Source organism: Loxodonta africana, chromosome 24 (assembly GCF_030014295.1).
Source record: "Loxodonta africana isolate mLoxAfr1 chromosome 24, mLoxAfr1.hap2, whole genome shotgun sequence".
In the NCBI taxonomy this organism is placed as follows: domain Eukaryota; kingdom Metazoa; phylum Chordata; class Mammalia; order Proboscidea; family Elephantidae; genus Loxodonta; species Loxodonta africana.
In genome coordinates this window covers 19,271,019-19,297,910 of record NC_087365.1, presented here as the reverse complement: position 1 = coordinate 19,297,910, position 26,892 = coordinate 19,271,019, and the positions used below count along the sequence as shown (strand labels likewise).

Genomic DNA, 26,892 nt, shown 5'->3' with positions numbered 1-26,892 from the left:
ATAAAAGTTTGTGATCCTTTTGGAAAGTGAAAAATGACATATTGAGATATTGGGACTCTTTGCGTTATACTTCAGTTGAGTTGTGCCTGAGCTGTGAAAACAGCTGTCAGGGTTCTGCACACATGCCCCAGCCGCGCAAAGCCAGGTCCTGCTGTAGCATCCTGTTAGTAGAAAAATGACAGGGACCTCCTGACAGGAGACAATACTTGAGCACTAAATTGAACACCTCCATTAACACAGACTGCTGTTTGACGTGAGAGAACTCTCCTTCTCATTAATGAATATGAAATTGAAATGAAAAAGAGTCTAAAGAAGCAATAAACTGCCCCAGCGTAGGTTTTTAGTTTGGCTGTTGGATTCCTCAGCTGCACGTCATTGAACTTCATGGGCCTTAGCCCTAGTCTCAGTCAAGGGAGAGGGTATCAAATTATCTCAGATCCTTTCTCACACTGAATTTCTATCAGAGGAAGCAGATGAAATATAGCTGAATAAAAACCATAAAATGATCCAGCACAAAAGAGAACTTGTAAATTTAAAAAGTGTGATGCAAAAGAAAATAACATTGGGGGTAGAGTTATATCTTAGGAAAGATAAATTGAAATTATAAGGAAACATTTTAAATCTTATATTTCTAGAACAGAAAAAATAAACTACTTAACATTTTGACTGTACATTAACTTCTATACCCTGATGACAAAATTATTTAACTTTCATAAGAAAAGAATTTCTGCTTTTTTTGTTTGTTTTTGCCTTTGCTTTTTTTATTTGCATTAAAAAAGATTAAATAAGTAGATGACTTTTCCAGGCTTTTCATGATGTCTCATAGACTTCAAAAATCCTTTCTTCTTCTATTTCATGTTGTATTTTTTAAACAATGCCAGGGGTAAATTTCATGAAAGGTATTAACAGGATACTCTTTTAGCACTTGGGAAAGTTTCTTGAGTGGGGAGAGGCTGTTTTCATATTTCATATTTCCCACAGAGTTTTTTATTCTTATTACCACAATTGTACATGTTCATTAGAGAAAAAAATTTAGAATAGTAAAACCTGCGAATGCCGGAACCTGTGTAATGCAGAAACCTGTTGGAGAAGGTGAACTCAAATATTTCCCACTAATAGAAAGTGATGGAAAAGTGATAAGACTGCACTCTGTCAATGGCAGAAAACTTACAAGAGCCAGAGAAACAAGGCAGTTCCGTCACATTTCAGCTTTCACAGGGTTCACTGTATATGGAAAGAAAGTAAAAATTACAACTCCCAACCCAAAGAAAACCTCTGCTAACAATGTAGTCTGTCTGCCTCCGTATTTCATGCTTGATAACTGAGGTCTGTGTGTATTTATTTTAAATAAGCCTCCATTTGTGAATTAGGTACTTGTGTCCTTTTTTCTATTGATGTTTTTGTGTTTCACAAACTCCTTACTATATTAAAAAAAAAGAGTTGCCGTTGAGTCACTTCTGAGTCATAGTGACCTCTAGTGTGTCAATCAGAGTAGAATTATGCTCCATAGGGTTTTCAGTGGTTGATTTTTCAAAAGTAGATTGCCAGGGCTTTCTTTTGAGGCGTGCCTTGGGTGGCCTTTTGGTTAGCAGCCAAGCACATTAGCCATTTGCACCATGCAGGGACTACCCTTACTATATAAGAACTCCTTACGTTGTGGTTGTTATTTGCCTTTGAGTCACTTTTTGACTCAGCAACCTCATGTGACCAAGTAGAACTGCTGCCCCATAGGGTTTTCTTGACTGTCATCTTTATGGAAGCAGATTGTCAGGTCTTCCCATGGAATCGCTGGGTGGGTTCGAACTATCAACGTTTCAGTTTTGATTAGCGGCAGAGCACTTAACCATTGTGCCACCAGGGCTCCTTCAGAACTCTTTATACTGTGGGGAAGTTAGCCCTTTGTGAGTTTCTTTAACCTTTCAACCGTATATCATTGCAATAAAGTGGCTATGTCCTCAAATTTATTTTTTCCATAATGACTTCTGCCTTTTATGATCTTGGTATTATGTTCTTCAAAATTATCTTCAGAATTAAATAAATATTCGCTTCCATTTTATTCTGCTATTTTTATGGAATTTAGTTTACGATGTGAAACCTTTTTTTGTCATATATTTGAATTGGAGTTATGCTTATTGTGGCCTTTAGGCTCAAAGGAGAGACAAGCTCAGCCTGTCTCTGCCAAAGGAACCTCTCTGTCAGCACAGATGTAACAATGAGGCTCCTCTCAGGACCAGGCCCTCTTTCTGCCCCTTCCCAGCAGGACTTCCTTGATGCCCCACTGTCATATCTGTTGCCACTCTCTCCTTTTCTAGTCATCTGTGGCCAGGGCCTCAGGGCCAGAACGCTATCAACAGAGAGTTAAGAAACAGACTTGGGCCATTCCCTCCTTGGAAAGGGAGAGGGATATAGCAGCCATGATCACCCACCTGCCCTTTGCAGGGCTGCCAGGTGGGCGATGCTAATGAAGATGCGAGTGGTGGGATGAAGATGCGAGTGGTGGGATAAAGATGTTCTTTGATGGTTTGATCTGTCTAGAATAATTTTTCTAGACTATGCCAGAGAAGGTAAGAAAAAAATTTCTCAGATAATTTTTTTTTTAATATTAACTGTCCTTTGCTTATATGTTCTACTAACCTGAGGTTTTGTTCTCCTTCTCTAATAATAAAATGCAAATAATAGTGTTTGTGAATGAGATGGTTCATGCCCCAGCACTCCAAGGAAGCATGTTCTTTGCTGATCAAGTTGGAATAGGATGCACCTGGGCCTCCTATTCCTCTGTGTTTTTTCCTATAATGCAACTTTCCATGTGCAGGGACTTGTCATCTCCCTCTGATGACCACTTAGATGATTGATTTAATCAGGAAAATCATGGCAGGCAATAGAATTAGTAGAGAGGGATCAAATTTGAAATTCAAAGACCTAGCTTTGACCACTGCCTCTTGCCTCCCTCACTGGTGACCTTGGACAAGTCATTTGGCTTCACGGAACATCACTCCCCTTACTGTAGGGCACAGGTAAGAGTGATGCCTGCCGTATAAGCCTTCCCAAGCTTTCCTCAGGATCAAGTAAGAAGATGAATACAGAAATGTCTTATAAGCTCTAAAGCACTTATGCAATATTAATTATTGCTATCATCATCATTTCCATTCTTCCCAAGAGAAAAGAAGTTCATTTAAATGTCATTAACTCCAGATTAGTAGGTTGCTGTGGACCTTACGCTGCCTGCTTGAAATGAGAAAAATACCTCTGACAGTAATCTGTCAGAGCTCTCATTGTTTGTCTCCACTTGCAGCTATAAAAATTGAATGCCAAAAAGTTAAGTGATAAGCCCCCAGTTAGCCAGCTAGTCAGTGTGGAAAGGGGGTACACTAAGAGTATAAGCTTGTGACCTTCAGGAGGGGCTCTGTAACCACTATCCAAAGGAAGAAGAAGGAAAGAGTGGAGAGCTCTACCACGCCTTTCATTTCCATTAGGTGCCGATAGACTCGAGATGAAATACTGCTTTGGTGGAAGGACCCAGTCACTTCTCTAAGGCTCTTAGGGGTTTGGAGATGTAGACTTCTCAGGCCTGAATTCGTAAAAGCGTGTGGTCATCAGAACTCCCACAAGAAGATCACAGACAGAGCTCAATGTACGAGTAGATGATGGTTGGAAAGTTCATTAGTAAACAAATGATTTAGAATTTGAGACTCATTTTCCCATGGAGACAGTGTCATCACTGGGGATAAAGTTCCCAGACTAGTCTACAAAAGCTGTTCCTATCTGAAAATCTGAGTCTTAGAAGAGAGGGCCTTGCTGCCTGTGTTCAAGGGAGATGGCAAGAACTATCCCTGGGCAGAGGGCCAGCTCAAGCAGAGTTTTTAAATGAGACAGAGCCATCTATAGTGTCTTCTCACTGGCTTTTATGCCTCTTTTCCTAGCAGTGACCAGGGCTGCTACAGGCCGTCTTCCTGCCAGCCCTGCTACCTTCGTGGCTGGACCCATCATTCACCTACCTCTCTTCTCTCGCATCCTACCCAGGTCCACAGGCTCAGCCCTGTGAGATATTAGGAAGAAGGTGTCCTGAGTACACCAGTTCATCGCCCTGGATGAAGGCTGTTAACCCTTCTGCAGATGTTGGCATTTTTCATCCACAGACCTCTGTGGGGGAAAGCGTTTTGGACAAGGGGACCCCTAGAACTGGGCCAACTCTGCCTGGAGTTAATGCCCGTAAGTTTCTATTTTTTGCAGATTTTTCCCTTCCATATTTAAACTAGGGGTTATTAACCAAAGATTCGTGAATTCCCTGAAATTAAAAAAAAAAAAAAGTTACACGTGTTTCTGGTCAAAGTTAAATAGCTTCCGCCTGACTCTTAGAATGGCCAGTGAACCTCTTAGTGTTAAGAAGTATTGACCCAAACCTGCGAATTCTTTAAAGTGTCCAAGCTTTGTCACACTTGGGTGGTACCAGAGACTCAACAGTGGAGGCTAAGGTTGGTCAGGATTTATTTTTAGGTTCTCGAGGGTAGGTGGATGTAAACTGGAAAATCCCTGTGAAGTGTGTACTTCCTGCAAAATAACTTCCTTGATTTTTCTCACTGATTTCATTTTAGGCTAACCTTCTTTGCAGCTGTTAATTAGTACTTCCCTGGATCTACAAAAGACCATTTCATAATTATCACTTCTAAAGAATAAGACAACTTTTAAAAAAATGTAATGAAAAAGAAAAACTAGAGTATTCACTCCTAACCCAATGGCAGGCAAGTCTGCACTGCACTTCCCCTCAGGGACCTGTCCTTTCATGGAAAGGCAGAGAGGGGACTGGGACCAGAAACACGTGGAAGGGGGAGACTTGCCCCTCTCTGTGGGAATTGGGCAAATGACTTCGCCTCATTGACCATCAGCTTCCTGAACTGTGAAATGGGGAAGGTCACGTCTGCCTCGTGGGCCTCTTGTGAGGACTCAGGTACCAAGCGCTAGTCCTGTTACCACAGTGGTAGTTCAGTGCTGGAATTCTTGCCTTTCATGTGGCAGACCCAGGTTCAGATTCCAGCCAGTGTTCCTCAGATGCAGCTACCACCTCTCCGTGGAAGTTTCCGTGTTTCCACGATGCTGAACAGGCTTCAGCAGAAATTCTAGACTAAGATAGAATAGGAAGAAAGGCCTGGTTACCTACTTCCAAAAAATCACCCAGTGGAGCACAGTGGTCCCGTCCTGCTGTACATGCAGTCACCATGAGTCAGGAGTCCACGACAGCTAACAACTGCAGTCCCTATACCGAGTGCTTTGCCTGCGGTGTCATAGAAACAAATGCTAGCCATCATTACCATCTTCAGGAAAAACGGTTCCAGTCCACAGTGGAATTCCTAAGAGACTACTTTCCTTTTGACTTTGCCTCTTTGCTTGGGTTCCTTTGAGTCAGTACACACAGAGCTTTGTATGTTTCTGTGCTTTGTTTTGATTGTCCATTATGAATCTTTGGTTTTGCCCTTTTTACTTCCTTCACTTATTAATTATCAAATTATTTGAGAAAGTATTAGAAGTGAAATTTGGGAAAGAGAGACTTCTCCCTCATTTGAAGACAGGTGGCTTCGCATGCCCAGGTTATATCTTGGTCTAGGATAGTGGTCACTGTCATATTGCATGCTCTACTTGGGTTGCTTTTCTTTGTTAAGCCAACTTACCGTATCGTGTCACATTTCAGAAAGCCGATGCTTCTGAAAATCATTAGGCACTCCTCTAAAGTGTGAGAGTAACTTTCGCTTTATCACAAAAGTCATAAAGAATTGAAAATCGTTCCAATCTTATGCTTAATATTATTATTTGCTCCCAAAATAAACAGGTAATATATTTACACTTTTACTCTGCGTTTATTGTTTGCTAAAGGCTTTTATTGTTTGTAAAGGGCTTTCGTATACAATAACTTATTCAGTGCAGAAAACCTGAGAAGAGATTGTATCAGTCTTGAACCTTTTAGTTTTCAAGGGACAGGAAGGCCAACTCAAAATAGCTTACCAAAAAAGGAAGGTTTTTGGCACATGAGCCCGAAAAGCCCAGACTTCAGGTATGGCTTGATCAGAGGCACAAAGGATATCACAAAGGCTCAGTTTCTCACCATCTTTCGGCTCTGCCTGCCTCTGTGTTGGCTTTATTCTTGGCCACAATCATGTGGTGGTCCCAACAGCTCTGAGGTCATGTCCTTCCAAGGGAAAAGTGGGAAGCCCTGTTCCCAGGACACTTGTGGCTCATGCAGCTCTTTGAGGCTCATGAATTCAGTGCTCCAGTTGGCTTGGCGAGAGTCACTGGCCCATTTCTGGAGCCAGGTGTAGAAACAAGACCTCTCGAAATGCATGGACATTGGATGAGTGAGTGAGGATGCATCTCCCCAGAAGAAAATCTGAACGCTGTTTCCTGGAAAAGAGTGTCCACTATAGAGATATCATACCCTCCTTTTTTTATAATCGATGAAGAAACTGATGTTTAGAGAGGATGAGTAACTTGTCTAAATCTCACAGCCAGATGGTGACCAAGAAGGGGCTGAACTGAAGGATTCCTATACTTTTTCTGGTCCTCCATCTCTGACCATGATGGCAAATGATAGCGTGGCCACCGGACACAACAGACTCAGTTCTGCCCCTAATTAACATGTGGCCTTAGATCCTTAGTCTTTCTGGGTCTCATTTTCCTTATCTGCCAAATAGGAATAATACCTACCCTGCTAAATAACTCGGTGAAACACAAATGAGATGTTGTGATAAAGGCTTTGAGAATCGTATAAATTCTCTACAAATGCAATGCACCCTTGCCTTCTCATGAACCCGTATGGATTGTGTGGGCACGAGGTTTTCTTTCACAATAATGTCAAGAAAACCTGTTCAATGCTTTCCAGTTTCCAAAGTGTGCTTCATACACCTCAGTGCATTTAAAATTTCCAAACCACCCAGAAAGGTGGATGAGAAAGCAGCCATTGGGGGCTAAGAAACCGGCCTTGGAACCAGCACCCAGTGAGTGTGAGACCTTGGACTTCACTCCCTCTCACCCCTGTGCTTCTGCCTCTGATCCCACGAGCGTTAATCTCAGCTGATGAGCTCTGGGTATATCATTCTCAGCAGATGGGACCAGGAGGAGTGGAGAAACAGGAGCATCTCAAATGTGATGCAAGACTGCACATTCCACTATTCTACTGTGAATTACCTACTTTTAAAATGTTCTTTTTGGGCCATTAATGATTTTATTTGAGAGTGAATAAAACAGAATCAGAAGAAACTCACGTATGTAGCTAGGAGAAAATAGATCCAACTCTTAAAAGATAAAGACTCCAAATACCACAGTACCACATTAAATAATACGTTGTTGCTAGTTGCTGGCAAGTCAACCCTGATTCCAGGTGATCTAATGTATAACAGAACAACACATTGCCTGGCCCTGTGCCTTCTTCATGATCATTGATATCTTTGAGTCCATTGTTGCAGCTGTGTGTGTTGCCTTCTAACCTAGGGGGTTCATCTTTCATCACTATATTGGACAATAATCTGTTGTGATCCATAACGTTTTTGTGGACTAATTTTCAGAAGTAGATCACCAGTAAACCTTTCATGCTAGTCTGCCTTAACCTGGAAGCTGTGCTGAAACCTGTCCACCATGAGTGACAGCATAATGGCAACACACAAGCCACACCATATGACGAACTGACAGACAGGTAGCAAACATTAAGTATTACCTTGAGAAAAACCTTAATAACATTGAAGAATTTTTTTTTTTTAGTTTTATTTTCTCCCTTTATCACCTTTATACGAGGTTCTACAATCCTGAACCTCATCCAGCCTTGATTAGGGATGCTAAGAGGACCACAACATTGGGCAGGCGGTGTGGTCGGTGTGAGCCATGACTGGCCAAGGCACCTACAGTGCTCTTGAGATGACTGGCATCATGGTATCGGGCCCTAAGAACCTGCTCCCCTCAACTCCAACCTAGGCTAATAGTGATGTTCCAGGAGCTCCAGCCAGATGCTGAGAACTGGCAACAAGATCTTACCACACAGTCTGTTTGTCAGATGGGTAGCAGTATTGCCATCTATGTTGTATTATGCTCCAGATTTCAAAGGCTTAATAGAAAACATGTAAAATATCTTAATGTTATTATATTGATTACATATTGAATAATAATATGTATTAGGCTAAATGGTATATATTATTCAAATTAATTTCACCAATTTCCTTTTACTTTTTTAAAGTTAGAAGTTAATATATGGCTCACATTAGTTCTCTTCTGGAGAGCTCTGGTCTGACCATGTCTCCACTTCTCTCTTGAACCTGTCCCAGCTAGGCAGGTAGGCTTGGGTCCTCAGCACTCCACTGAAACCAGCTTTTGTCAAGGTCACCCCTGCTACTGGCCACTTCTCACTCAGAACCAGTCAGCAGCATTGGGCATAGCTGTCACTCTCATTGAAGCACTTTTCTTCTCTTGGCTCTGAGGACATCATGTTCTCTTTTTTTTCCATAATATTTCATTGTGTTTTCAGTGAAAGTTTACACAGCAAATTAGGTTCTCATATGACAATTTCCACACAAATAGTTCCGTGACATTAATTACATTTCTCACAGTGTGTCCGCATCCTGTTTAATTGCATTCTGGTTTTCCATTTCCAGTACTGTAGTTTACCTCCCCCTTCTCATCTTTGCTTCAGAGTAATTGTTGACCTTTTGGTCTCATGTAGATAGTTTTTTAATGGAGCCCCATACTAACAGATAATATCCATGATTTTGTGTGCCAGTCTGTTATTTCCCTAAAAGATGACTGCATGGGATAGTTTCAGTTCAAGGTTTGAAAGAGTATCTCAGGGCGGTAGTCTCAGGGACTTCTGTAGTCTCAACTGGTTCATTAAGTCTGGACTTTTTAAGAATTTGAGTTCTGCTCTGCATTTTTGTCGCCTTCTTTCAGGGTCTATCTATTATTGTGGCTCTGATCAGAATGGCCAGTAGCAGTCGCCAGGCACCATCTAGTCCTTATGGTCTCAGGGTAGGTGAGACTGTGGCTCGTGTAAGCTTTCAGCTCTGTGGACTAGTTTCTTCTCTGAGACTTTGGTTTCCTTCTTTCTCTTTTGCTCCTGATGCGTAGAGACCAATAGTTATATCTTAGATGGCTGCTCACAAGCTTTTAAGACCCCGGATGCCACTCACCTCACTAAGATGCAGAATATGAACTTTGTGACGCTGATTGACTGAGTTGTCCCATGAGACGAAGGTCCTAAGCCTTCAAATGCAGAAAATCATTCTTGCAAGGTGTTTGGTTATGTCTGAGGATTATCTTGTCACTGTGCCCTCTACGAATGTATATGTGTACACACACATATCTGTACATACATGTACATATAGATACTTCTATCTGTGCACATATACGTACTCACCTCTACCTACCCATACACACATACACAGGTGACCATACACTCATTTTTTGGTTATTGTTTGTGTTGTTGCCAAATTATATATGTTATACTCTTTAGCATAAACGTCCTTTTCCCTTGTGCACTTCTTAGCGGCATCATTTACTGTGGTCAAGCTGTGCTCGTTACACCCAGACATCGTGTTCTCTTGATTTTTCTCTTTCCTCACTAGTGGTTCCCTCATAGTTTCCTTCCCTGAATTCGCCTCATCTTCTTGGCTTCTTTTTTGCATCCAAATTCACTCTTTCGTGGAGCTCAGCCTGACTAATAGCTTTCAGTACCATCTTCATGCTGAGGACTTCCCAGCTTTGTGCCCGAAGCCCAGATCTCTCTCTTCCCAGAGCCTGGGTGTCTAACTGCCTGCTCAACAGCTCCATTTAGTTATCCAATAAGGCTCCTAAAGTTTATAGATCTCACACTGATTTCTTGGTCCTACTTCCCCAGACTTTCCCCGTCCCCAGTTTTTTCTGCATCGGTAAATGGCAGCCTCCTTCATCTAGTTACTTAAACCATGTATCTTGGAGTCACCCTTGACATTTCTCTTCATCTCACCTCCTATATCCAATCCATGATCATATTCTGTTGGGTCTTCCTTCAAATTGTATTTCCAATTCAGGCACTTACCACCACCACTGGCCTCCTCCAAGACCCACCATCCCTGAGTGGACCCCATCACTGGTCCTCTTGCTCCCACCCTGACCCCTCTACAACACCCTCTTAAAATGTTAAGTTACCCTTTTTGGAACCTTCCAGTGGCATGTCATCTTCCTCAGAATAAAATGTGCCATCCTTACAAAAGCCAGACTTGATTTGCCCCCTACCCGCATATACACACACACACACAGACACCTCTCACCTGCTCCCTGTGCCCTTCCTCTGGTTTACTTTCCTGTCTCACACCCTACCAGCTTGCGCCATCCTCAGGACCTCTGTGTGTGCTCTTCTCCCTGCCTGGAATGCTCTTCCTCCCTCAGATGCTCACGTGACTCCGTCCTCCTCTCAGGTCTCTAGAAAGCTCTCCGCATTACCTATCACGGCCTTCCCTGACCACCATATCTAAAATAGCATCCCTGAGATTCTAAGGTGTTTATTTTTCCTGGTAACATCATCACCACCTAACACATTATGTGTTTATCTACTTGTGTTTTGTCTTCCCTAATGACGTAGTTGAAAGCCCTGATGGAGCAGTGGTTAAGAGCTTGGCTGCTGACCGAAAGGTCAGCAGTTTGAATCTACCAGCCACTCCTTGGCAACCCCATGGGGCAATTCTGCTCTGTCCTATAGGGTCACTATGAGTCGGCATCTACTTGACAGCAACAGGTTTTAACAAGGTGGCAGTTCCATGAGAGCAACGACTTTGGGTTTACCTCCTTTTCTCCAAGGGCTTCAAACAATGCCTGATGCAGAGATCATTCGGTGTTGCCTGAATGAATAATTCTACCCGACTCTGCTGAGCGATCAGTTCTTGCCCCCTTAGGGCAGAAGTTTATTAATTCTGCTGTATTTCAGAATCACTGGGGAGCTTGCCTGCAACTCACATGCCCTGACCCCACCCCTAGAGATCCAGATGCAGTAGAATCCAGAATAATTTGCTCGGTAACCAGAGGGTCATCAAAAAAGAGGAAGACCCTCACCATGATGAATTGACACAGTGACTGCAACAATGAGCTCAAGCACAGCAGTGATCATGAGGGCGGCACAGGACTGGGCAATGTTTTGTTCTGTTGTACATGGGGTTGCTATGAGTTGGAACACATTCCACAGCGCCTAACAACAGCCAGGTGATTTTGCAGTTGTTAATCTGCTTTGCTGCCTTGTCAGGTGTTCTATGTAGTGTATCAACTGTTGTTGGATCACCTGGGAACCTAAATATAGACCTTCTAGTCCTGCCCCAGGCCTTATAAATCAGAACTTCCAGGAATGGGTCCTAGGAATGTATGTTTTTTTGAGGAGCTTCCTTGGTGCCTCTGATGCTCCTTTGGGAGCCCCAGGTGTGCTTTACAGACTCTGGAAGAAGGTGACAAACTCAAGTGCAGGAGTTTTCTGTATATTTTTTGGCCTTCTCTCCCTGCCACCTTCCCTCCATTAGTCCAACAGTGTTCTGTTCAAAACTGGAGTTCAGTAAGCCATTGCGGGGTGAAGTCCTTGATTTATATGCAATTTCAAACTGCCTTTGTGACTTGAACTACCTTTTCAAACCATTGCATACTCTGATTAGAGGCAAGACACGTGTCCTAGTTACCCAGCTTATTCTGATGGAGACCCTCTTGACAATCCTTTCTGTCCAGGAATCTAAAATGAGTTTCCCAGGTCCAACCAGACAGCATTGGAGTGATGTCACTCACCACCATGTACAGACATTCATACTCACCTGCTCTTCTCTCCCCTCGGTCATGGACTGGGGGCACATGTGCTTTGTCCTCAACCTTGAGGTACATCCACGGGTATTGAGAGCATCCCCAGAGGTGGTGATAAAGGCCTCACCCTGGGGACCTGCCTGGGCCGCTCAAGTGGCTGAGGAGAGCGTCTCCCTAGATTACACAGTAACCTTGCCCTGCCTCTGTTTGGTTTTGCCTTGGAACTGTATATTGACATTCTTTACAAATGGAAAATTTTAAAACTAAAATCCTCAAAGGATTACCAAAAATAAGTAAATGGGTGGTGGGAGGAGTGTTGTGTGTGTGAACTGTATCAGGGAATGTCACTTGCAAAGTGTTATTCCTTGGCCTGGGATGACACGGTGGTTAAGAGCTTGACTGCTAACCAAAAGGTTGGCAGTTCGAATGTACCATCTGCTCCGTGGAAACCCTATGGGGCAGTTCTGCTCTGTCCTGTAGGGTCACTATGAGTCAGAATCAACTGGGCAGCAATGGGTTTGGTTTTTGTTTTCTTTTTTTCTTTTGGGGGAGGTGCTCTGGGTGAACTTCCAAGTTGTGAAGCATCATTAGTGAAGACCCAAAGAGAACCTCCTCGTCTACCTGTTTCTTAAATACCTGAGACTCCCCCCTCAGCCCCCAGTGAGTGCTCACTTTGAATGCCATCTGGTAGCTTCTTCGAATATGTTGAATTTGCCTATATTCTTCACAGAAGATGTCGGGGTGAGGGTGGGGGTCAGTATTCACAGAAGAATCGAAAAAGTGTCGCCCACGTAAGCCTGGAGGCACTTGCAGCCTTCTCACCAGGCACTGTCTGTACCTGGAGTTTTGCCTCTGGTGAGCTTTAGGTTGCGTTTTGATGCCAGATGTGAAAAGCCATTAGTAATCAGGACTACTCCCTTTGGGAGCCCTGTTCCCAGGTGATAGCAGCGTCCTCCAGAATACTTGCCCCCCCTCCGCCGCCCCCGCTGAGATTTTGTGACAAAGGGGAGTGAATTGACCCTAGAAATGTAGGAAGAAAGGATTACTAATGAGACCTGACAGTTCAAGGGCTAAAGAAGGAGCCTAACCTTTTTTTTCCTGCCCACCCAGTCTTCATACAAATGTAAATACGCCTCCTTCAACAAATTGCCAAATGTGGTTTTAATTTGTAAGCAGGCCTTTTCCTTTCTTCTTCTTCTTTTTTTTCTTTTTTGTGAAAAACGAAGTCACAGGTTTTGTACTGTTTGAACTGGACACTTCCTTCTGTCACACTGTCACTTTTCTCTGTTGTCTTTTTTTTTTTTTAATCCAAGGACACTTTCCTCCATTGTTTTGTTTTCAGAGGAGTTTGGGGTGAGAGCCGATTGCCCTGTTTCTTAAAGAAATTTTTGACGTTCCCATAGGAAATACATAGTTCGTCTTACACTGAATTCTAAAATAAATAAGTAAGCAAAGGCAGTGATGGAATGCAACGTGAGATTTGAAGAGAGTGTCACTATCGCGGCATCAGACTTTCTGTGGTGTGCGGAGTATCCATTGTTGTTATTTATGACCCTGTCTGCCTTCCATTGTGGACTTCTTCCAGCCTTGGGGAATTTACATCATTCCTAATAGCAAAAGGCTTTCTGGTTCCCACAGAGCTGTTCAAAGCCTGACTCATGCTTTTTATGTTAATTGTTCAGCCCTGAAAATACAGCGCTTACAGGGTGTGGTTGGAAGGGGAAAATCTACTGTACTTATAGGGCATGTTCAGAAGCGTTTCACGCATAAATCTCAGTCTCCCTCTCTTTTAATTTTTGAGCTGTAGCTCTTTTTTGGTCAACTAGTAGCTCCTAGAAAACAAAACAAAACAAAATGAGGAGCATCAAAATGTAATATAATGCAATAAAACCTGAACTATTCTGTTCACTAATTCCTAAAACTGGCTTGGGGCCTAACTGGATAGGATTTTGAGTGACGTTGGTCTGAGTCTGAAACCCTAAGCACAGTTAGAGAGAGCTATAGGCCTGTGCTCAGTGGCATAGGGCAGTGATTGGGCAAAGCTCCTAACAGCCTCTGGGATAACCAGGCTAACACTGATGGCTGCCCTCTACCCGGCACCTGGGGCAGTCATTGTTCATTCCAATATAATTCTATGTGGAAGACCTACTGATAGTTTACTAAAACTGTTCTTTGTGACAGCAACGTTTTATCAGAATTTGATGGGGAAGGGGGCTTAATTAGTGCCCCCCAAAATGAGGGAAGTTAACATCTTGTCTGGCTATCTGCTCTCTAACAAAAAGTAAAAGATTCCAAAAGTATGAAATGGGCCAATGTTGGCGAAGACTGGGGAGGTCTTTATGTTTTATAATTATTTCCTTATGAAGCATCCATGGGAACATGTAAGGGTAGATAGATAATCTATGAATTATCTAAAACCATGCTAGTGCTGTTAGTTTAAGGACAAATCTTCCAGTTCTGTAGTAGCCAAGAATCACAAGCTTCAGTTTTCAAAATACCAATATTAAAAGGTTTAATTTCAAATACTAAAACTGTTGACGTAGTTGTAAGTAGTGCAAAGGCCATATTGTATATTTTTGTAAACAGAAAATTGGGGGGATTCTTAGGATAATAAGGGTATATAGATCATTGTGCTACCAAGACTGGGGAAAAAAAGCTTACAAACATGCTGCTGTCTGGCGCAGTGCTTCTGGGCTCTTGTCACTGTTTCAGCCACAGAGATACCAGATATTGGCCAAGAGTTTCCAGATGGTTTGGAATCAACAGCCTTTACATTACAGCCCTTGCTTGCTTGTGGTGCGTATTAACGTCTGGGCTGGGAGTCCAAAAGAATCGACAATTTACCCAAAATTCCTAGCTAGAAAAAAATAAAATAGCCTAACGTGACAGTTTCATCTAGTCTTCCCCAAAATAAATCTGTTCAGTGGGGCATTCAAAGCATAACTGTATTTTCTCATGTTCAGCTAATAGATTTCTGGTTGAGCCGTGTTATCTTTCGGAGTAGACAGAAAGGCCTCTCCATGGAGTGTCTGATTATTTTGCTGAGTATGCACGATCCACTTCCTCCCAGTGCTAAGCTCAGAGAAATGTAGATCCCACGTGTTTCCTTTTTCTTGTTTTTGACTGTGTGTTTGTATGGGTAAATAGCGTGAAGTCTTGAAGTGAACGAGGCCCCCTGGCACCGACCTCCCCTAAGTGGCCTGCTTTCTTCCTCATCTCCCTCACCTTTCTCTTGCTTTCTGTACGTGGCGAGCGAGGCCTTACTTCACAGCAGAGTTGCCAGGGGTAACTCATTACAAGCTCTTTGAAGACGAAAAGCACCTGTCGATGGTGTTTTTCTTACAACTTTCAGAGTGACTACAGACAGATCTCAAAGACTACCTTCCAAAGATGCTCATGCCAACCCTAACGTAATTGTGATAATCCCCATGCCCCTGATAGCAGCAGGAAGAGCATGAATGTATATTTGTTTCTAGACAAAGTCTTCGCCACAGTAAATATTTCAACTTCAGTGTTTTGAGTTTGGTGGTTTAGGAAAGTCTTGCCATTCACAAGCTTGTAAATATACACTGAAGTGATCATCTTTGGTCTCTGAATTCTCTGTGTGCCATTTTCATGCTGCCCCTCGAAGCTAATTTTACAGTTAAAGTGAAGTTTGCACTGCCTGTTGCATGTGCTGAAGAAAAGGTTTTCATATAAATATATATCGACACTCTCTCAAGTTTCCTACAATGTGCTTTGTTTCCTTTCATTCTGCCTGGAATTTCTTTCAAGACATTTCAAGTTATATTAACTGAGTCCTACTCCCAGATGGTTGACGAATAAGCCTGACACCAGCTAAATGGTAATTACAGTTGAGTAATACCTTGAAATGGCCTGGAAGAAATTCCTAAAGATTATTCTTTACTCAGAAATGGAAATTGTGTGTGTGTGTGTGCACGCATGTGTGCACGTGCACATACGTACACATGGCCTATGCTTTGGATGGATTAGGGCATCTACCCCTGGAAAAAAACCCAGTATATCAAACATAGGCAGTGTCAGGCCTTAATATCTGGAACGCATATCGACCTGCCTTAGTTAAAATGCGAGCTTCATCGTAACTCCATTGATAGCCCAGTGGTCAATAAACGCAATGTATTCTAGTGATTAGAAAGCGTGAAGACTACTGCTTGGTCCTGTCTGCATTTAAACATATGCTAGGGGATTTTTCCAGATTTATAGGGCAGGGGCTTCTTTTTTCAGGTGTAGGAAATGTGTTAAGGGGAATTCGGAGGAAACCATGCCATTACAGCTTTATAAAATATAAAATCTTTTTTTTTTTTTTTTTAGTGTGAAAAGAACTGAAACAAAAAGCAGCACCGTGAGCTAATCACAGACCAGCAGGGACATTGTGGGAACATCTGGTGACTCAGTGATTGCAGAGTGAGCAAGGAGGAGGGGCAGTGGTCAGGCTTCATCCAGTCCCCATTGGACTCCATGGGACCAGCAAAGGATTACATAAAGGCATCTGGGAGCCACTGGGGGCTTCCTGTTCAAAAGCTGGAAAATGTTCATCAGACCCAGCCAGAAGACACTAGCAGCCAGCAAAAACCTCATCCTGCGGAGTGGTTAAAGACAGGGCTTCTAAGCGGGAGCAAGACAGGGCTTCTAAGCGGGAGCCCTGTCTGTAGCTGTGAGTCAGCATAACCAGGTCCAAAACAAAGTCCACGAGTGGCCAGAGCACAACAGAGATGCAGGAACTGTGGCTCTGCAGAAGACTTCGACCACCCCAAGAGAGTTTCTCTTGGAAGTGATCGATTAGTCCCAAGAGAAATAATAGTGGAAAAAAGCAAGGCTGTCAGGGTTTTGCCAGGGCTGTCAGATCCGGGGTTACTTTTGAAACAGGATTTGGCAAAAGCCACGTCTAGTGAAGAGTTGCATGTTTTGGAAAACCTCTCCTCCAGACATGAAAAATAACCACAGGCACTGAAAGGTTACCTACAATGCGTGTATCCCCTCCTTAGAAGTGGGCTGTAGACATTCAGGGCAGCCTGACCAAGAAAAGAACAAAATACTGAAGAGGCCACCAACACGAAAGAGGGTTGCAAAAGTCATAGGTGTGGATGTAACATCCAGCCCTGTGAAAGGACAGCTGTGTGTACAGACGGTGCAGTGTTTTAAAGGAATTAGAGTTATTATTTTAAATAGAAAGTATATGTCTGTAATAGGATTAACTTTCAAAGCTGTCTCCTCTAGGAAGCTGTTGCTTATTCTGACAACATTGCTACTTTCTTGTCATGCTTTATAACTGACTTCAGAAAATTAGTCTTAGTGAAAAAGAAAGAGGGTTTATGCTGTCAGCAGTGACACCCATTTGCAGAAGGACTGCGTGAAGAAAGCAATGATGTGCTTCCTTGAAATTTCACTCTACAGTGATGCATTGGGCCGTGTAAAGATGGTGCCAGGGCACTGCTTGTCAATTCTGGGTAGTGGGGGGTGGTTTACAGTGTACCCTCTTGCTCCTTCAGCTGAGTGGAGCTGCAGTGAAGGAACAGGCCAGTGGTTCTCACCTTGTGATCCCACAACCAACATCATTGTCTGGACTCTTGATAGAAATGCAGATTCTTGGGCCCTGTCCCAGACCTACTGGATGAGAAACTCAGGGTGATTCTGATACATGCTCATGTTTGAGCACCAGTGGGCTCACTGGAGACTCTCTGGTGTTTACTTCCTCCAGCCTGGCCACTGTGCTCATCACGTGGGGCCTACGTGTGGACATATACACCCTCATGCTCCCTCAGATTTCTAAAACATCTGGGATTCAGCATATGAGTCACTCTGTTCCTAGCTTCTACAGCATGGCAGCCGTAGCACCTGGGGAGCTGTTACCCCAAGAATTGCTGAAGTTTGCAGATAACTGGGCCCAGCATTACAGGAAGACATAAGAGAGGCTTGCTCTTGCTTGTAGCTCAGGCTTGGGCCTATCCCTGCCTTGCCCCCACCTCAAAGATTTTGGTTGGGTTCCGGGTGGACCAGATCCCAAGGGGAACGCAGTGGCCAGAGTTTTCAGTTTCCCATTTGGAAGACTTCACAGGCAGTTAAAATTTCAAGACAGGAGCCTTCCATTTGTAATGTCACCCACTAATGTCTCTGTTGGACTTACTAAGATGTCATGTGGTTAATCATAGCAATGACTTATTTGGACGAACACTTACCAAAGATTTCCTTAACTTAATCTCATCCTAAAATAGGAAAGAAACCATATTCAAAGGCCACCCATTGAATATATCTTTTTTTCTGCTCAGCAGTGGGTGGTCCTCTGAAGTAGCGCCTCCTCTAGTAATAAGGAAAATCAAGTATGTCCCTAAAAGTTTTAGAGTTAACAGAAAAATAACCTAGAGAAAGCCCAACAAAATAAAAAATATATATGGAAACAGATGCAGTGTAGATTCATGCTCGAGACTAGTTACTGGTTTTTTTTTTTTCACTTCATTCTGTCCTGCCTCCCCCATCTCTCCTTTTCCCACTTGTAGGATAAGACTCATTAGGAGCCGGCCATATTCCATGGCACCATTTTGGGTCATAGAATTCAGTCCTGGTCACCAAGCCTGGCCATGGATGTAGGTCTGTGACTTAGATTTCCAAACCTTCCCTGCAAACCTATCATATCACCCTCCTGTGGGCCAAGCCTCACCACCTCCTCAAGGACCATGACCCTCTGCCTTCCGTGTCCTTTCCTCTTCCATCTTAGCTTTTCACCTGCCCCCAGCTGATTCCAGTCCAAGGATTCTACAGGTGTAGAGGGAGCCCAACAGAGTACTGACCATGGTAGAGCTGATTGTGTTCATGCAGCGTAGGGGTAGATTGAACAGAACAGGAACCTTCTAAGAGAGCGATGAAGCACGGATTTCCATGGCCCATCATGGGCGCCCACCGGTAGAGTGACCAGTATCCCAGGGGTGCTCTTCACTGAAGACAGAGAGGACCACAATGTGTCATTCAAGCTTCTTAAACAGAAACAACTGTTAAAACAGTTTAAACAGGGAGAGCATAAATAACCCAGGTGACAGACCAAGAAGTGATAAGTCCCCTAGAAAAGAGTCTAAAGTAAAAAAGACGGCCATACCAGAACGATTCTACTGCCGCCCCAGAACTAGGAGGAGATGTTTGAACAGGAGCCGCCAGAGAAAGTTTTTATTTCGTTAATTAGTTAGGCCTGGAAATTAAAGCCACTATTTTAATGATTTTCTTTCAAGAAAGCCTTGGTTTTAGAGTTCTGGTATATTAAGGATATGACAATTACAGTCTTCTAGGAGGGAAATGGCATCTTTGGTTGTGAGGTAAATATGTTCTTTCTTAGGCCGTCCTGTACGTGGGATTTTAAACAGGGACTTAACGGGGAACAGCTTTCAGTTCCTGCACAGTGGCATGTGTTTGAGGAATTTTGCCTTTAAGCATTTTCCTTCCACATGTCTGAAACACCCCTGGATCTCCTGTTACTTCAGTGGTTATGGGATTTTTTGGATGTTCAGAAGTTCAAAGGGGAAAATGAATGCCAGGTTTTTTTGTTGTTACTGCTTATTAGGTGGGAAATGAAGTGTTCCCTACTGTTGGGAATGTCTTGATACTCTTAATAATCTTAATAATTCAGCACCCAAAAATCCGCAATGCTGTTCATATTCTTAGTCAAAAAGAATGAGTTTTTCAGCCACTTACTACCCTAAATCCAGTGTATATTCAAGTGTCGGTGACTCGCTGCCTGGAGGAAGTGTTGCTCGTTTGATTGACATTGTAACTCTGAACTTCCTAACTTTCTCAGTGTCATGACTCCTAAGCCACCTCAGGTGCTTTCAAATGACTTTTTAATAGATTGATGTTAGTTTTTTAACATCCATAAACAAATGTCTGGAACAGTCGGTATATTCTTAAACACATTTTCTCTTCTTTGCCACTGGAGATTAACTATCACCCAGATATGTATATAAGTTGTTAAATACAAAGAGGCAAACATTGGTGGGGAGGTGAGTGCCACCATTTTTTTCCTTCATTTTAATGCTAAAGAAATATGGAAAATGTATTTCATTTTATAAAAGGCAAGAGTCATTAAAAACACTCTAATTTTTTTTTTTTTAATAGTGAATTTAGCATATCTCTGAATGAAACATCTCCAGAGATATCTTTGGGACAAGAGTGGGGTCACATTTAATTGTTTGCTTCTGGGGTCAGATTTGGATTTTAGCATGGAGTGTTGTGTATAATGTATCAGTGGCTTTGGATTTCAGAAAGAGCTTGGAGAGGGCAGAGCACATAGAGGGAAGGAAACCTCCGAGCCCATGAGAATGGCCTGGGATCACAGTGTCACCATTCCCAGCTTCCTGGAATTCCTTCTTGGCAGGTCCCGCTGTAATATTTCCACAAAATTTTTGTGAGTGGCTCTCCTTTGGAGGTAAAAAGTGGCTTACCTAGGATCCCAAAACTTCTCTCTTCAGCATGCCTTGACTTGAATGTGGAAATCATTTTAATTTCTTTTTTTCTCTTACGAGGAAATTTCCATGCTTGGTTTGTCAGGACAAGAGAGTTCATTCCTTGTTTTTGAAACACGCTGGAGCGAGTAAAAAATCAAAATTAAACTGATTTCTTTTAAATATTTTAAAGCCTTCCTTGGTACAAAATAAATTAAGCATCGTAAAATGAAGTTAATTCAAGTAATTACTCAGTACAAAGTCTGACCGTATATATCATTGGATATTACGATTTCAGGTTATAATTAAATTCTCCAAAATCTGTAGAACTCCCTCTAATTTGGTTTCTATATTTATTTAACAAGACAGGGAACAAATATATGTCAGTGTGTAGCTTAACAGAGGGAACTTGAATGAATGAAATTATTCTCTAATTGTCTGGAATCACTCAGTACTGGGCCAAATTTAATCAGATTCAAGTAAGTTTCATTATCCAGCATGATATTACCATGTGTTGTCTTATAATTGCCATTACAGTTCCTTTTTTGAAAATCTTGGTGCTTAAACAAAAATCAGTAAAGCCATACTTTTGACCTAAAAGCAGCTGATCAAGCAACTGATGTGTGAATTTGATGGATCCCCAGAAAAACTTTCTTCAATCAAGTTAGCAAGTCCAGCATAGTGGCAGTCACCGAGAGAGCGCTTTTTCTCCCATTGGCCTTATCTCCCCATTTGTTTTGTTATAAACCACTTAAATCGTTTAAATAGTTATACATGCCTATGGGATGACACTATTATGTAATGGACACAAACCCGTTTTATGAATAAAAAGAAAAATTGTTTAAAAAAGTGAATCGATTTTGTTCTTCAAGGGAATTAACCCCAAGGAATGTACATCTGAAATATCCTTTTCTGTACCTGCTGTTTAAAATTATGTTCCATTTGTTAGAAATTTTTTCCTCAGTGCAATTCTGAGGTTTTGAGTATTTTGTTAAAATAATCAAAGGAGCCTTACATTTGAACCAGTGAATCTAACAGTTCAGGTGTGAAAAACCCAGTGCGTAACACTGTGATTAAATTGGCCTTTAAGAGTTTTGAATACTCCTTAAAATGTCGGGTGCTCCCACTTCTGTCCCCAATTGTGAACTAAGATAGACCTCTAGTAAGTGGTTAAAAATAAACGTGCGACCTTGATCCCTTTCCAGAGAGTCTTGATGTTTCCCAAGTGAATTCATTTCCACTTCCTAAGTGGGTCTCATCCTTATTCAGCATTGGTGAAGTCCTAGGCTGACTCTCTTCACTGTAATCAGTACCCCAGAACCTCTCTGGTAGCTTGTAAATATATTTCCCCCCAGATCCTGTACATAATTTTTTAGAAGCCTTTCAATGTCAGATTGGAATAATGTATTTGCATAGCTGTGCATGAAATTCTGAGAGCCATGACACTTGATGAAGCAAAGCTCTTTTCTTCTTAGTGTTTTGGTCATGGCAGCTTGCCGTATGTCCCAACCAACAGGAAGGACTTCCTTCTTGGGCCTAGTGCCTGGGCTCGGCACCCAGAGACTACAAGCTGAAAACCCCAGGTCTAGGCCACTGCTTTGCCACTGATTTGTTTGTGTGATTTGGGACAAGCCACTTAAGTTTTTTTCATTTGTGAAATAAAATGGTTATTAGCATTTCGAGTGTCACACTTGCCTCTACAGAGTCCTGAGGTAAACATACTGCTCTCGAGTGTTAATTTCTGCATCTATTTAAAATGGGTTCTTGGCACTACCCACACACTGCAGTCACCTGAGTCGCTTCTAGTTAAATCAGAATCCGGTTCGGGGTCCAGGCATTGGCATTTTTAAAAACCCCTCAAACGATTCTCATGGGCAGCCACAGTTGAGAATCACTGTTTAAGATGTGGTATGCGCATACGTACCAAAGAACAAAAGCCGTTGCCATTGAGTTGATTCCAACTCATGGTGACCCGTGTGTTGCCGACTAGAACTGTTTCATAGGGTTTTCAATGGCTGTGACCTTTTGGAAGTAGGTTGCCAGGCCTGCCTCCTGAGGCACCTTTGGGTGGGTTCAAACCACCAATCTTACGGTCAGTAGTCAAGGGCTTAACCATCTGCACCACCCAGGGATTCCTTGTGTGTGTGTGGGTGTGTGTGCGCACTGGATGTTAAGAGACAAGGTCTGCAAAGCACTGAGAGTCCTTTAGAAGAGGGGATTTACACTTTTCAAACTGAAATGAGTAGGAAGGGCTTTGGTGACAAGGTGTCAATAGACATACATTTTAATCCTACAGAGCCATGCGCTTTGTTTTTTTCTTAAGGCCCATCTGCATTAGTTTTGTCCCTTTCGACCCGCGACATCAGAACGCAGTCTTTGCCAGCACTGAGAAATTACCTTCATACAGAAGATGAGGTTTTACAGCACCTAAATAATTGAACGTTTTGCATAAACCTCTGGGGTTTGCCTTTGATCCGTGATCATTAATATCGTTAATAGGCTCTCTAAAAGTGCATGCGAATCTTGAGCTTAGTATTTGGCAGGGCAGTGGAAGAATGAATGCTTTTAAGATATTTTGGCTCAGAAAGTGTATCTGAAATAACCCTGTGGGAAAATCAGGAGATTTTCTCATCCTCCAGGGGGTTACCTAGGATGAAACACTGACATTGTGTTTTTAAGTTCAGTCACATTTCTTAAAACCCTGTTCATTACCCGGCCTGATTTATTTTAGGGAGTGAAGTAGGCTGTGGGACGGAGCTCTATGATGATGTACGGTGTTTAATGTTTTTTTGTTTTGTTTTCTGCACAGTTCGGAAATATTTTTTATCATAATGTATATATATTTCTGTAAAAAAAAAAAAAATGGAAAGACCTGCTTCTTCACGAGATTCACTACAACTTTCCTCTCAGAACGAGAGCTGAAGAGATTGCTCCTCCTCAGGTTTCTAAGGCTATCACGCCCGAGAAGGCCCAGTGTGCGGGTGAGCAGAGCGCTGACCTCTGCCGGGAGGTCAGTTCGCCACACAAGACTCAAAAGGAAGGAAGAAAAAGCAACTCCTCAGCGGGGAGTTTGACTTGCTTTAGGGCAGAAGAGCTTTTATAAATGAATTCACAGTCTCCCACGCCCTCTCGCTGGCTTTTACTAGTCCTGTGTCTCACACACACACACCCACACATGCACACATTCACACACACATACCCACATACACATAGTCACAGTCACATAGATACACACAGGCACACACACAGCTCTTTTTCCCCTCTCCTCCCTCTTTACCTGCCACTGGACATAGGCTGGACTGGCAGACCCTGCTCCAGACCAGGCAGGAGATGAATTTGGGAATTTTTCTAGGCCCAGTGGCTCTCAAGGCCTTTTCAGTTCCTCCTTAAAATGTCTGACTGGTGAGAGGAACACAGAAGGCTCTTTCTCAAACTTGGTGTGGGTGTCTGGAAGGACTGAGACAAACCCACCCGTCACTTTGTCAGAAGGAGAAGGTGGGATTGTAAATTAGGGCCACCTCCAGCCAGGATGGGGGAAACTTGGCTGGAGCCTTCAAGATGAGTCCCAGTAGGAGGAGATTGGAGGGCCTTGCTCTGGTGATGCCTGAGTGTTCTGGGGCTTGTTAAGCACAAGCACTGGTTTGATTTGTACATTTTTAATTTTCTTTCCTATTGAGCTTTTTCCCAGTGCCATGGCGGTGTCCTGAGCAGAGTGGAGAGGGCATGGGCAGAGCCGTGGGTGTCTAGGAAACGGCTCTCAGGCTTCCCTCAATGAAGAGAGCCTAGTCAACCCAGAAGTACTTCTGGAAGGAAGCGCTCTCCATGGCAGGGGATCTGCGTTGCTGTCAGGGTTCTTGTTTTGACACTAATAAGAATCTCGTCTAAAATCTCTATACGGGCTGAAAGGCAAACGGACTTTCCATCTGTGAATTTTCTACAGCCAATTGGCCTCCCTTTCCCTTGAGTTCAGCTGCTAACCAAGAGGTAGGCAGTTTGAATCCACCAGCCACTGCTTGGAAACCCTGTGGGGCAGTTCTACTCTGTCCCATAGGGTCTCTGTGAGTCAGAATCGACTCAACGGTCATGGGTTTCTTTCGGGATTTTGGTTTTCTCTTGAAGATAGTATTTCTCAGTAGAGTTTATTGAACCGTGCGTTCTTTTGGGTTCCGGTTTTGGAAGTGATTTTGGCTCTTGTTTCACGTGCTTGTCAGGTCTAATTCCAGGTCCTGATAATATTTTAGAAAATCTCACTGAACTTGAGACAGACCTCAACTTTCTGCCATGAGCAATGCATGTCTACCTGGGCTAGCTGTCTACCATAAGAGAGTAAGCTTCGAGGAGATGGTGGGGGAGAAAGTTGGTCTTGACATTTAGCTCCTTCTCATTTGACCAGAGGAAAGGCCACTGTGCCATAAGGACAGCAAGGAGGAACTTCCTATAGGCAAAATTGCTTTGTTTGGGTGAGAGGGGTTACAAAGTATTTCTGAAATGCCCAATCCATGAAAATCTTTTCACAAAAACAGGAGTCAAACATTATCACATTTCATTAGGAGAGAAAACTGGCCCCAGATTGTGTGTCCTGGAGTCCTCCAAGGCCAGACACCTAAGCTTACCTCATCTGGGCCTAATTTTATTAAACTGGGTATGGGGGTGTGTAGAGGAAAGAGCTGTACCATTCTCATTATTTGCAAACTGTAGAAAGCTGTTTACACTTAGAAACCACACGCTGCTGTAGAATTTAATTGAGCAAGTTTTTGCAAAATGGTTCGCGCTCAACTCTTCACCTAAAAATTGGGGATTCAAACCCACCCAGTGGTGCCATGGCAGAAAGGCCTGGAGATCTTCTTCCACAAAGAGCACAGCCAAGAGTACTCATGAAGCAGTTCTACTCTTAACACATGGGGTCGCCACGAGTCAGAATCGACTCGATGATGATAAGTTTGATTTTTTTTTTTTTTTTTTTTGGTTTACTCTTTAACAAATTTTTCTTTCTACTACACTGGTAGGAGGCACTGAATTGATCAGGGAGGGGGTCAGCACCTCCACATGACAAAGCCTGCTATGATTCCCTTCAGAGAGGCCTCTGGTAGTTTTCTGCTGCTACGAAACGAACTGCCGCACACTCAGGGGCTTAGAACAACACACATCTGTTATCTCACAGTGCCTGACACATTCTAGCTCAGTCCTCTGCTCAGAATCTCCGAAGGCTGAAGTCGAGGTGTTGACTGGCTGCATCCTCGTCTGGGGAAAGGTGCTTCTAAGCTCCCTCAGGTTGTTGGCAGAAGTCAGTTCCTTGCAGTTGTAGGACTGAGGTCTCAGCAACTAGAGGCTGCTCTCAGGTCCTTGCTGTGTGGCCCCTCCATCTCATTAATGGGGAACAGCCCTTGCACTGAATCTCTTTCAAGCCTGAAATCTTCTCTGGCTTCCTCTTTGGTGACCAGCCGGAAAAAAACTCTCAACTTTTAAAAGAATCAAGCCTACCTGGATAATCTCTGTATCTTAAAATCAGCTGATCTGGGACTCCAGTTACATCTGCAAAATCCCTTCCTAGCAGTTAATAGATTAGCGTTTTACTGAGTAACCAGGAGCCCTGGCGGCACAGTGGTTAAGAGCTACGGTTGGCAGTTCAGATCCACTGGCTGCTCCTTGGGAACCCTATTGGGGACTTGGTGGCAATGGGTTTGGGTTTTGTTGGGGGGTACTCTTAGAATTCTGCCTACCACAAGGTCCAACAGCCCTTAGCTCGTCTCTGACATGGGCCAATTTTAATGGCAAAAACAGATTATTGCTGGAAGTAGCTGGATTCCTTAATCTTTTAATGGACCCTATATTGTATTATACAAGCAGTGGTGGCCGAATGGTAGAAATTCTGCTGTCCACGCGGGAGACCTGGGTTCCATCCCTGGCTAATGTGACTCAAGTACAGCCACCACCTGTCTGTCAGTAGAGGCTCATGTGTTGCTATGATGCCAAACAGGTTTCAGTGGAGCTTCCAGACTAAGACTAGGAAGAAAGGCCTGGCAATCTACTTCCAAAAAACCAGCCAGTGAAAACCCTCTGAAGCACAGCAGCCCGATCTCGTGCACGGGGCTGCCATGATTCAGGGCCGACTCAATGGCAAACAACATCATATCACAAGATGCTTAGAGAAATACTGACGGCAGCGTTCCTTTTTCCCACAGCCCTTCTCATGAATATGAGTAGTGATATACATTTATTATTACCATTTGGCAGATGAGGAAACTGAGGCATAAAGAAGTTCAGAAACTCTCCCCGGTCAGTGTGTGGCAGAGTTGAGCCTAGAACCCAGGTCTGTCTAGCCCCAGAGCCCAGAAAACCCTACTGTCATACTGCGCTTGTGTGAGCCTCACGCTGCACAGGCGGAAAACTCCATGCCAGGAATCTGGAAGGAAGAGATGCGATTGGAATCAAGGAAGTCTGGCTCCAGAGCGCAGGCCCTTGGCCACTCTCAAACGGCCTCAGTCCACACACTGAGAAGCTAAAAGTAACAGCTTAGTGACCGGGGAGGCCATGTGGAGGCAGAACATTCTGGAGGAAATGTTCAGGACCTCTTGCTAACTGTGCTGTGGCCAAAAAGTTCCAACTGAGAACACACAGGAAGCATAGCAATAACAGGGCCAGGGATGCAGAGAAAGCCGGAGGTTGTGGC

At 43.2% G+C, this 26,892-nt stretch overlaps 1 protein-coding gene across 1 annotated transcript in view; it reads left to right on the top strand.

Annotated features, from left to right (window-relative positions):
- Positions 1-26,892, top strand: part of SLX4IP (SLX4 interacting protein) — a 242,055-nt gene that overhangs the window by 210,633 nt on the left and 4,530 nt on the right. The window contains 1 exon segment of the mRNA XM_064276465.1: positions 23,164-23,232. Coding sequence (XP_064132535.1) covers positions 23,164-23,232 — 69 coding nt within the window.